At 46.9% G+C, this 11103-nt stretch overlaps 1 protein-coding gene across 1 annotated transcript; it reads left to right on the plus strand.

Annotated features, from left to right (window-relative positions):
* Positions 1-89: 89 nt before the first annotated feature.
* FBXO45 (F-box protein 45) lies at positions 90-2521 on the plus strand (the record flags this gene model as incomplete). Its single annotated transcript, XM_008947380.1, has 2 exons — positions 90-446; positions 2294-2521. Coding segments are annotated over 2 exons (543 nt in total), but the record flags the coding sequence as incomplete, so codon positions are not given.
* Between the last annotated feature and the right edge of the window lie 8582 nt (positions 2522-11103).

Raw genomic sequence — 11103 nt, forward strand, 5'->3', positions numbered from 1 at the left:
CCCCGCAACCGCTGGGCCCGCCCGCCGTCGGGAAGCGGGGCGGCGTGGGCCTGGAAAACGCCACAGGGTTTTATCTCCCCCCGCCCTAGGTCCGTGCCTTCCACCATGCCTTCAGCACCAACGACTGCTCGCGGAACGTCTACATCAAGAAGAACGGCTTCACGCTGCACCGCAACCCCATCGCCCAGAGCACGGATGGGGCGCGGACCAAGATCGGCTTCAGCGAGGGCCGCCACGCCTGGGAGGTGTGGTGGGAGGGCCCGCTGGGCACCGTGGCCGTTATCGGCATCGCCACGAAGCGGGCGGCCATGCAGTGCCAGGGTTACGTGGCCCTGCTCGGGAGCGACGACCAGAGTTGGGGCTGGAACCTGGTGGACAATAACTTGCTGCATAACGGAGAGGTGAACGGCAGTTTCCCCCAGTGCAATAACGCGCCCAAATATCAGGTGAGAAGAGGGGCTTGGCACAGGCTGGAAGCGTCCGGGTGTCTGAGCAGGGCTGGCTCCTCACTAGGGTGCCCTGGCTGCCTGCTGAATGGGTCCTAAATGCCCACTGAAGGGCATCTGTGCCTCCCTCCCCTGCAGAAAACGAGTGATGCCACTTGAGAGGCCTTTCCTGCTTCGTTAACCTCTGTGCCTGTGAGGGGGGTTCAGTGCAGCTGACCCTCAGTTGTTTCCACACCTCTATCTCAAACATTGAGTTGTTTTATCTCAAATATTGAGGCTCAGGTACCAGCACCGAGCACTGGGTCTGTTTAGACACCGTGTTGCTGGCGAGGCTGTTGTAGCCTTCCAAAGTAGTGACTGGCCCCGTGGCAAGCTGAATCTCTGTGACATTTTAGTCCTTGTATGGCAGCACGAGTTGAGGTCAGTGCTTAGGTAAGTCTTCCTGCAAAAACCTGCCTCAGGTTATTGAAGAGAAGGTGCCATTCCACCTTTTTGTCCTTATAAAAGTGTTTCTATTTGTTCTTCTGGCTGCTCACGTGACTACGTTTTGACTGCTGGATGTCCTTATAACTTTTAAGCTAATTGTGTTATAATTTTTATCTTGTAATGCTGTGGCCTTGTACAAGTATGGGCTTATGTTGGGTTTTAGTTGTGGGTGAAGATCTGTGTGGTACCTTGCATCTGATACTCCTGAATTTCATGTAAAGTTCACCACTAAGCACTTCATTCTGTCTGAAGGTTATGATACCTGCCAGTTTGGGGAATAATACCTAAAAATTTGTCTCATTAAAGAGATTCAAATCTCTTGCCGTTTGCACATTCCCTAGCATGCAGATTGGTTTGGCACTTTCCAGGCTTGGTGGTCCCTTTCTGCTGTCCTTGTCTAGGCCTTTCTGAAGGGTGAGGAAAAGTTTTAAAGCTGAGAGTCCCCAGCTCACGTGGGGACTGGAGGATGAACGCAGTCACTGCTTTCTCTAAAACTTCCTGAGAGCTCAAATGGGTGATTCTTGGGAGTTTGTTGAGACATGCACAGTGATCTGCTCTCAGCAAACATAACTCCAAGGGAACATACGTGTTGGTTGAAACAAAACTGTGCTGGCTGGAAGAAATCTCCATCAATGGGGCTGTTGGTGAGGAATCAGGAGTGCAAGGTCCTGCTGTGCTTGCTGCTGGTGCCTGGGGATTTATTTATGCCCAAATAACTAGATGGACTGCAGGGAGCACCGTGTGCATGCCTAGATCCCAGGCTCCTGCTGTCTTCAGTGTTGGTTTCACTTTTTTCATGCTTATTTTGCCTAAGCTTTGCCCTGAAGTTTCCTTCAGCCTTGGTGAGGGAATACCTCTGTCAGCAACAGTGCCTGCACAGTATATTTTTTATCTTATATTCCAGTATATTTTATATCTGGTACTTGCCTTTCTAAACCAAGTTATTATCTTTAGAATTGTTCTTCACCAGAGCAAGTACTGCTCAGTGCCAGCAACAGCTAAATACATGTCCAGGTGACTTCGAGGCCATTACAAAGCTTTCAAAACTGCAGTATTCTGAAGCATGTAGTGTGCTCACTCTTGGTGCTCTCACAAAGTCTGTGTGAAAAGGGTTGTGTTTATTCTCAGGGAAGTGGTTAGACACAGCCTGCCCACTGGAAATGGGCAGAAGGTGCTCAGGATGTGCCTTGGAGTAAAATCAAGAAATTCCTGTCACAAAGGTAATAGAATCAGGAGAAACAGGAAAGCCTTGTTCTAACATGACCTGCTGGGCTGGGCTTTATTTTGGTGTCTCCATTTGAATACTCTGACTCTTTCCATGTATTTTTTTTCTCCTTCCCCACTCCTGTCTCTGTTTCCAGATAGGTGAAAGGATTCGAGTTATCCTGGACATGGAAGACAAAACGTTAGCCTTTGAGAGGGGTTATGAGTTCTTGGGAGTTGCCTTCAGAGGACTGCCAAAAGTTTGCCTGTATCCAGCAGTGTCTGCTGTCTATGGTAACACAGAAGTGACTTTGGTCTACCTGGGAAAGCCTCTGGATGGATGATGTAGATGGTTTTGTTGGGACATCGAGATGTGGATGATGGGGAGGAGGAATCTGCATGTTGGTTAGAGGGAAACATGTATTAAAGGAGAAAAAACAAAACAAAACCAAACCAACCAAACAACAACAAAGTGTGAGTGTGTGTCCAGGAGCCATGGAGGAGATCCCACGGAGCTTTGAGATGGAGGACCAGCCATACTTCAGGAATTGTGTTACATTTCCTCTTTCTACTTAGGCCAGAAAAATCCTCAGGGTTGCAGTTGGTTGAGTGGGAAGCTTCCACAGGCATGTTGCAACAGATTTCATTGCTAAGGTGGCAGTGTGTGACCTCAGAGATTTCAGAAAGGGTTCCATACAAAACTTGAGGAGATTAACCTGAGATTTTAGGTAGCGTGTTTTGTGAAAGACTCCCATTTTAAAACTGCTTGTTCCTTCCCTTTCCTCCTTTGGGCCAGCATTGGGACTGGAGGAGAGCAAGTCTGGTTGGGTTTTATTTACAATTTTTAACATACTGGGAAGGATGATCTGTCTGGACTGCCCTTCTCTAGTATAACAAAACGTGTGCAGCTATTTTTAAGTGTATTTTAAGGGTTGTATATATAGAACACGTTGGAAAGAACAGTTAAAAGAAAGGGTTTGCTTTATTCTAACTGGGATGTAATTTCTTAAAGGGAAAAAAAAAAAACAACACCAAAAACCCACTACATGGCATCAGAAAATATACCTTGGACAGGTATACAACACTCATGTACTTCTGTTGTATTGTAAAGCATTTTGGGATGCTCTTGTGGAGTATGGTGCTACATGGGCTCATTTTCTGTGAAAGTTTCCACAGCTTTAGCAACAGTTCTGCTCCATAGAAAACATGAAACCTTTTCCCCACAAATCTCCTGTCACCAAGATTTGCTGTCCCCTTCAGGGAAGAGAGCCACAACACAGCAGTGAGCTTTTTGTCTTCTCTTTGACCTCAAAATTACTGACTTTTAAAAGCATTCTTAGGCTTTCTAATCACTGTTGCAAAACATTTCTTAATAATGAGGAAGGAGCATTCAGTTTCTGAATCCAGACCTTGTTTTCAGCTTGAATGGCTTTATAAGGCTTTAAGACTTGGCTGAACCTTTCTGTAACTAAACAAAATCCCCCCTGTACCCAAGTATTCACCTGCTTGTTTTCAGTCAGGAGGGGTAAAACTCTCAGCAACCCTTGGATGGGGATTGTGGATCAGGTTCAGTGTTTGGGCTTTTTGCTTGCAGCAGTTTCTGGAGAACCCATACAAACCCCTGTGGCCTGTTGGCGTGCAGGCTGGGGCAGCTGTGAAGCTGAGAGCTGTGGTAAGGAGAGACTTTTCTGATGAAGCTGCTTTCCGCTGAGGTTGGAAGGTCTGTAGGGAGCCCCAGAAGGGCTTCTTTTAATAGGGCATTAAAACCTGCAAGCCCTGTGGCTAGCTCTTGACTCTCCTCTTTCCCAGGGCTGTCTGAACTATTGCAGAGTTGGCTGTGCTTTTTGGAGGTGGATAAGGAAATGTTTATACAACTTCTCTTTGCTTTATTTGTGCTGGAGAGTGTGAATTGCTTCGTTGTGAACACTGGGAACTCTCTGATCACAGGAGAGAAAGGAATTCCTCTTAGGCTGTTGCTCTTTCCCCCCCATTACTCAGTAATGCAAGGAGAGCACTCCAAGCAGGTGAGTCAGGCTCCAACAACCCTCCATGGAGGGCTTTTTACTTAGTAGATAACCAAGTTCTGCACTGGAACAGAGTATGTATGTCATTAGCATTTTAAAAGGATTTTATTTATTTGTTTTGTGTGTTGTTTATTGCTTAAAGGCACTATCTGCTCCTCTTGGCTGCATTAAAGACAGAAACTAGGCAGTGAGAAATGAAGATAGTTTCAGTGGTGCTGAGAACAACCAAATAAATGATGTGGGATGGGCAAAGAGGATGTTTTTGGAAAAGTCTGTTACAAGCCTTGATTGTACTGAACTGTAAAGTGTGTATCTGCATTGCAGGACCGTGGGGCATCAGGTGGGAGGTGGGGAAGGAGAAAACCCTGTCCAATTTCAGAAAATAAAGTGGTCCCCAAGAGGAATGTATTCTCAGTGGAGTCCTGACACGACCTCTGCACTTGTTCACAAATCCAATTAGATGCAAGTAAACCCTGAGAACCTCCAAGGAGTTTTATTCACAAATGAAGATTGTTTTCCATTCTTGGGACTACATCTTACCCTAGAAATAATTTCCCTTTCAATTAAAAATGCTGAAAGCTGAACATTCCTTAAAGGGTGGGTTGTGGGGGGGGGGGGACTCACTTATGTAAGATTATAACTTATTCTTGGAGACCAATGCTGGCTGTACAAAATATGAAAATAAACTCTGCTATCATTCAGAAGGAGACGTTGGTGTGGATTGTTGTAATGACATCAGTGTTGTGGTGGCAGGAGAATGGAGGAGCAGTTTGGAGGACCAACAAGGTTGGTGTTGAGACTGTGATTTGCTACATGGCTGCTTGAGAAGAGAACCTGATGGGTGGTTAACAAGGACTTGAAAGTTCTGTGGTCTACTGGCTGAGTTTGGGAAGTTACATCCTCTAAAATAGGGCTGCTCAGGTGTTGGAGGTCTCCAGATTTGACCTGAGGTGGTGTGCTCAGGGCTGTGACTGCCTTTGCCCTGCTGCTCTACCAAGGTGCCTCCTTCCTGGGTCAGCTTCTCAACTTCTCCCTGTTTCTGTAGCTTTCTGTAGTGAAGTTCACTATTCCACAATGCTTTTACCAAGAAGTAGGTGATTTAGGAGAAGCAGGAGGCAGTGTTGTGGTTGTGAGCTCCGAGGCACTTTCCAAACTCTCTTGTGTCAAGAATTTGCTTTTAAACTGTGAACTTCTGGTGAACATTTCTGCAAGCTTCTGCAGGAACAGAGAAGTTTGATGCTGGCTTGCCAATAAAATGTAGAAACACTTTTTTTTTCTAGCCTGAGGTACTTCAGAGTTGGCCAAGCAGCTGTTTGAAGTATTTTCCCTACCCTGAATAGTGATTTAACTGCTTGGGTCAGGAGGAACACCAACTGTTCCTAGCTCCCATAACAGAAATCAGTCAGATTCACAGCTCTGGGCTCCAGAATACTGCAAAACATCCAGAATTTTTATTTTATAAGTGTGTCTATCATTTGAACAAAACTCAGAACTTCTTGTGGTTTAAGTATGCTGTGAAATCCTTTGGGAGTTTAACAGTGGGGCTGATCTGCTCAGGTTTCTGGGTCTGAGGAAGCCAGGAGCGTGGCACGGCTGCTTGTTTGGGGGCAGAGAGTCTCTTCTGGGCTTTGGTGGTGGTTTGTGGTGGCCTGAAGTCAGCTGCATGACTGTGTTCTGTCAGAGGACAGAGGTGTTGCTGGAATGAATAATAAACCCAAGGAAACTCACCCTAGCAGGGTTATTTTTGTGAAAATGTGTTTTTTTTCCCTTACTTACATGCTCACCACTGCATTTGATTTTTTGAAGGTGCTGTATGTGCCTTCTACTGGCAAACACCATTTGCTTTTGTGTTTGGCCATTCTTCAGGTGACAAAAGCAGCAATCCAGGAGCAGATGGCTTGGATCCTGTGGGCTGAACTTCTGCTGCCTGGGATGTGGCTGGGTTTTTTGCCTGCCTCTGACTCTGCTAGCCATCTGGAACATATTAGCTTCTCTCTCCACGTACCAATGAGCTAAATTTTTAAATTTCCTTAACACACGGGTGTGTTTTCCAGATGGCTGCCTCTATTTTTTTTTTCCCTGTTCCATTTTCACTGGGATGATGACAACAGTTGATGAATTAAAATAATGCTCGGCCTGATAATAGTTTGATCATAGAAAACTCATTTTCTCTAAATATTTGAGAAGTAACCAGCCCTCAGTGATTACTCAACCTGTGCATTTCAATCCTGAAATTTCAGTTCTAGCTAAATCTACACTATAAATAGCTCTTGGATGCTGGCAGGAGCACCACTCTAAGTGCTGTATGTGCTGCTCTTCTCCAGCACAGTGCTGATTCTTGCACAGTCCTGACAGTTTGGTGAAATCTCCAGCTAGAAAACAGCACTACTGAAATCTGCCCTAAGATCCTCTCTACGTTTACAAACAGGATTTTAAAAAGTTAGGAGTGTGGTGTGTTAGATTCCCATGAGCCACAGTAATCCAGCTCATACTAAGGTGTAATTTGGTTGCAAGGGAAATGAAGTGGTCAATCCATACAGAAAGCTTTTCCTGCAGGGGTGCTGAACGTGCTCATTGGTACCTGAAGCAGCTTTTTATTCTTACTGCTGTACACGTTGTGACTTGTGAATAAAATGTCCCACCTCCCCACCAGAGGGCAAAGTTAGCAGCTCTCTGGAGCCTCGACTTTGAGTTTCCTGAGTGTTGTGCAAAGTGGATGTTTAATGTGGAAACTTCTCTGTTAGCATTTGCTTCCTGTCCTCTCAGAAAAACAAAAACGTATCCAAAAATAAAAATCTAAACCCCACCAGCGTCTAGGAGGGGATGGTGGAATTTTACAAATATACTTCTTGATTTGAACCCTTGATCCTGAAATGAGGCTGAGCAAATCTTTTGCAGTTCAGGAAATTATCTTCAGTGAGAGCAAGCTGAGACGTGACTCCAACAGCACCTTAAAAGATAAAAACATAAAAGGAAGGGGTTTGAGAGGCTCAAACAAAATGTCACTGTTGCCATTCAAAGTCTACTTTTCCCAGCCTTGCTTTTCTTCCTCTGAGAAAATAGGGATATCATCAAAACATTATTTTAAAAAAATTCCATTGTAGTTGAGAAAAAAACCAAAACAAAACCCCAAATAAATCACTGAGAAGGGATTTGTATATTCTGCAATTTTACCAGCTCAAGAACCAAGGCTCTTTTTCCTTCCATGCCTGCACTTGCAGATGTCTTGTGAACTAGCTGGAGTTGTTTCCTGCTGGCTTGATTTGGTTTGTCTTTTTAATTCCTATTATTCTACCTTGGCTATAAGTTATATATTCACCTGCAGGCAATGTCTGAATGGGAAAAAGGATGAAGCTCTAACCTCATGTCTGATCTTGTGAGCTCCCAGTTTGACCATTTTTTGGTGGTTTTACCCAGAAAGAGCAGGAGTGTTGCCATGTGTGGAAGGGAGTGACCATCACGACCACCTTGATGCATCTCCAGTGTTTTAGTGCTCTGGATGGGCACTGTAACCCCAAGTGTTTCACTCTGTGTTTTGCAAGGTGATATTTTTTTGGTATGCAGCAGGTGAGTTGAAAATTGAGGCCAGACAAAATCTGATCAGTAACTGGAAGCACAGACCCAAGCAGATGAGGGTGTGTGGTGGGTATGATCTTCAGGAGACTCTCTGTAGCTCAATAATGTGTTAAATCTGGGCTGGGGGCTGAACTCTGTCCACCAAATCTTCACAGTACCTGTTCACAGGGAACAAACTGCTGGCTGCAGCTTCAGCTGGAGGGAAGGCTTCACTGAAAGCCTGCAAGGGTAGGAAACTTCTTGTTTCCTTAGCATCCTGTGCAGAGGAGAAATAAACCATATCCAATTGCTTTGAAATAGTAATTTAGGAGAATTCAGGGGACAGAGAACACTTTTCTCATGCTGGATCCCATCAGGCACCTGAGCCCTGCTGCAAGGTCTGGTGCAAAAGCAGAGCTCCAGGGTTGGGTATCGTGCTTTCATTCATCAATGCATCAGTTGGAACTTCCCCCCCTCTTGCATTTCGGGTCTCAAAATGAAAGGTGAAACCCTTCTTCAAGTTTCTCCCAGATAGAACTGTGGGGATGAGGTTTCAGATAAAATAACGTTTGTATTAGTTTCTTTCAAAAGAAAAACCCACAGAAACTTATATCCTGGCAGGTTTTTTTTCCTGTTTTCTTCAGCAAGAGCAATTCTCTATGTGCAAGAGAGCACTGAAGCCCTGGAGAGGTTTTTTTTCCCTGTTACTCATCCCAGCAGCATCACACGAGAAAGGAGAGATGCTGAGCCCCAAGGCTGGAGACCAGGGAAAGGAAGTTTTTTGGGGTGTGAACATTCTTGCTTGCTTCTAGCCCTGGTTGCAGCCCTCCTGGAGAAGAGCTGTGTGGGGGAGAAGGTCGTGTAGCAGGGCTGCTGGCTCTCCTGGCCAGAGGGGAAGGCTGGGTGGGTACGCTTGGCTCTGTGAGGAGCTGAGATAATTTCACTTCCCTTTGCACTGATGACAGAATTACTCACTTCTCTTAAGCAGAAGGGCAGCAGGAAGGGCGTGTGTGTGAGTGCAGATGGGAGTACTTCTTCTTGCCACAATTTGCATTGCTGAATGATGTCATAGCAGTGACTTGCCCAGACCTTCTCTTTATGGTGACTTAGAGCCTCCAGTCCTGACAATTGAACACTAATTACTTTGTTGAATGTGTCCGAGTAGATTAGTCAGGGGGTTTTATTGCTTTTAATGGTTTAATTGATTGTACAGCAGAAAAATAAGGTCAATTTATCCACCTTTGGAAACCCTGTGGGAAAAACTCGGGCAACACTTTCAGGTCTAGATGCAACCAAAGACCAAACTGTAGAGGTACAGAGACTTTGTTGTGGGGCTCTCCAGCTCTTGAGAAGGTCTGGGAAGAGAGGTCATTTGTCTTTTCTGGCCCCAGGCACTTGCTTCTCCTGCAGATGCATTTCAAGCAGTTCTCTAGAGCACCTGGACTTCCAGTAGGGTCTGTCTAGGATCAGGACTTATAAGAGGGTCACTTGGCTCGTGGTTACTCCAGAGCTACAAAGCTCAGCTACCTCAGCATCTGATGCAGCCTGCTGCAGGCTCTCTTCTAAAGACTTGGGGATCTGGATGCTCTAATGCTCTCTGAGGAGTAGCTTTGCTTTGATGTGGTGGGGTGTCCCTTTCTGAGACCTCAGACCCCCAGAAGGACCCATGGGTGGAGGCTACGAGGGGTGGCAGGAGCCCGGCTGCAGGGCAGAGGGTGGATCTTAGAATCATAGAATCCTTCAGGTTGGAAGAGACCTCCAAGATCATCAAGTCCAACCATCAAGCCAACACTACTGAGTCCTCTGCTAAAACAGAATCGGTCAGGGTTGGAAGGGACCACAAGGATCCCCCAGTTCCAACCCCTCTGCCATGAGCAGGGACACCTCCCACTAGATCAGGCTGCCCAGAGCCTCCTCCAGCCTGGCCTTAAAGACCCCCAGGGATGGGACCTCAACCCCCTCCCTGGGCAACCCATCCCAGGGTCTCACCACTCTCATGGGGAAGAACTTCTTCCTCACATCCAGCCTGAATCTGCCCACTGCCAGCTTTGCCCCATTCCCCCCAGTCCTGTCACTACCTGCTAGCCTAAAAAGTCCCTCCCCAGCTTTCTTGTAGCCCCCCTAAGATCCTGGAAGGCCACAATAAGGTCCCCTCAGAGCCTTCTCTTCTCCAGACTGAACAGCCCCAACTCTCTCAGCCTGTCCTCACAGCAGAGCTGCTCCAGCCCTCGGATCATTCTCGTGGCTCTTCTCTGGACACGCTCCAGCAGCTCCACGTCCCTCTTGTAAGATAAATCTTCTCTGAACCTGGCTGCTGTGGGGCTCCTCCAAGCCCAAAGGGGCCATTTTCCCAGGAAAGGGTCCTCACAGGCTTTTCCGGCATTGCCCGCCTGGGGGGGGTGTTTCCCACCATCTCCCCCTTGAGCTTGTGCAGCTCCAACATCTGCAGCCATCAGCAACCAGCGTGTGGAGCCCTGGGCTCTGCTCAGCACCCAGAATTACCACTGGGGTCAAAGCATCATTCTGCTTCCTACCAGAAAACCTGGCAAGAGCTGGGAGACTGCTGACAGCTGAGGGTGTGGCAGCAAAGGTGAGCTTCACTGGTGGATGAACGGGGAGCTGTAGAGTGAGATCCCACCAGGAGTGTGGGCTGCTGCTGGCCAGGGAGCAGGAGCAAAGTGGTGGAGTTGGCCTGCAGGAGGATGCTCTCACTACCCAGGCGTTCCCAGGCACTTGAGCCACTGCAAAACCAGGACCTGAAGCTCTAGTGTAGTGACTAACATCAGTGCCAGCACATTCATGGCCTTGGAAGAAGACCAAACGTGGCTGGGCAAACCACCAGGCAGGTTGTCTGGCTACAGCCGTGGGGGTGGGGAGGAAAAGATTTTGATGCTGATTATAAGTCGCTGATTTTTGTCTCTTGGTTTCTCCTGAAAGAAATAGACTGGAGGGAAACTGCTTCTTGCAGAGCTCCAGCTCAGCTGCAGTGCTGGGGCTGCAGAAATGCCCAGGCTCAAGTGTGTCAGTGCATCTGTGCCACCCTGCCATGGGACATGTCCTTTGCCATCCCCTGGGGGTGAAAAAGGTGGATTCCCATTGAGAAGTTCAGCCAGATGAACTTCCAAAGCTTCAAGTGAAGCCATCCAGCTGGCTGTATTTTACATTTTCCCTTTTTGCTGTGTAACAAATGATCTGAGTTCTTTTTTATGTTCATAGTTCATCTTAAATTAGAGGCAACTGCTGCTGCTGGTAGCTTCTGGGACGTGGCAGACCTCCAGCCTCCCTTGTTCTACCCAGAGGAGGTGATTAAATTGAGTGACTCCTTCACTTTTGTCTTCTTGATATCTTCGTGCTGCCTCTGCATGCTTCACCAAGCAGCAAATGAGAAT

The sequence above is a fragment of the Merops nubicus genome, unplaced genomic scaffold (genome assembly GCF_000691845.1).
Source record: "Merops nubicus isolate BGI_N331 unplaced genomic scaffold, ASM69184v1 scaffold27169, whole genome shotgun sequence".
In the NCBI taxonomy this organism is placed as follows: Eukaryota; Metazoa; Chordata; class Aves; order Coraciiformes; family Meropidae; genus Merops; species Merops nubicus.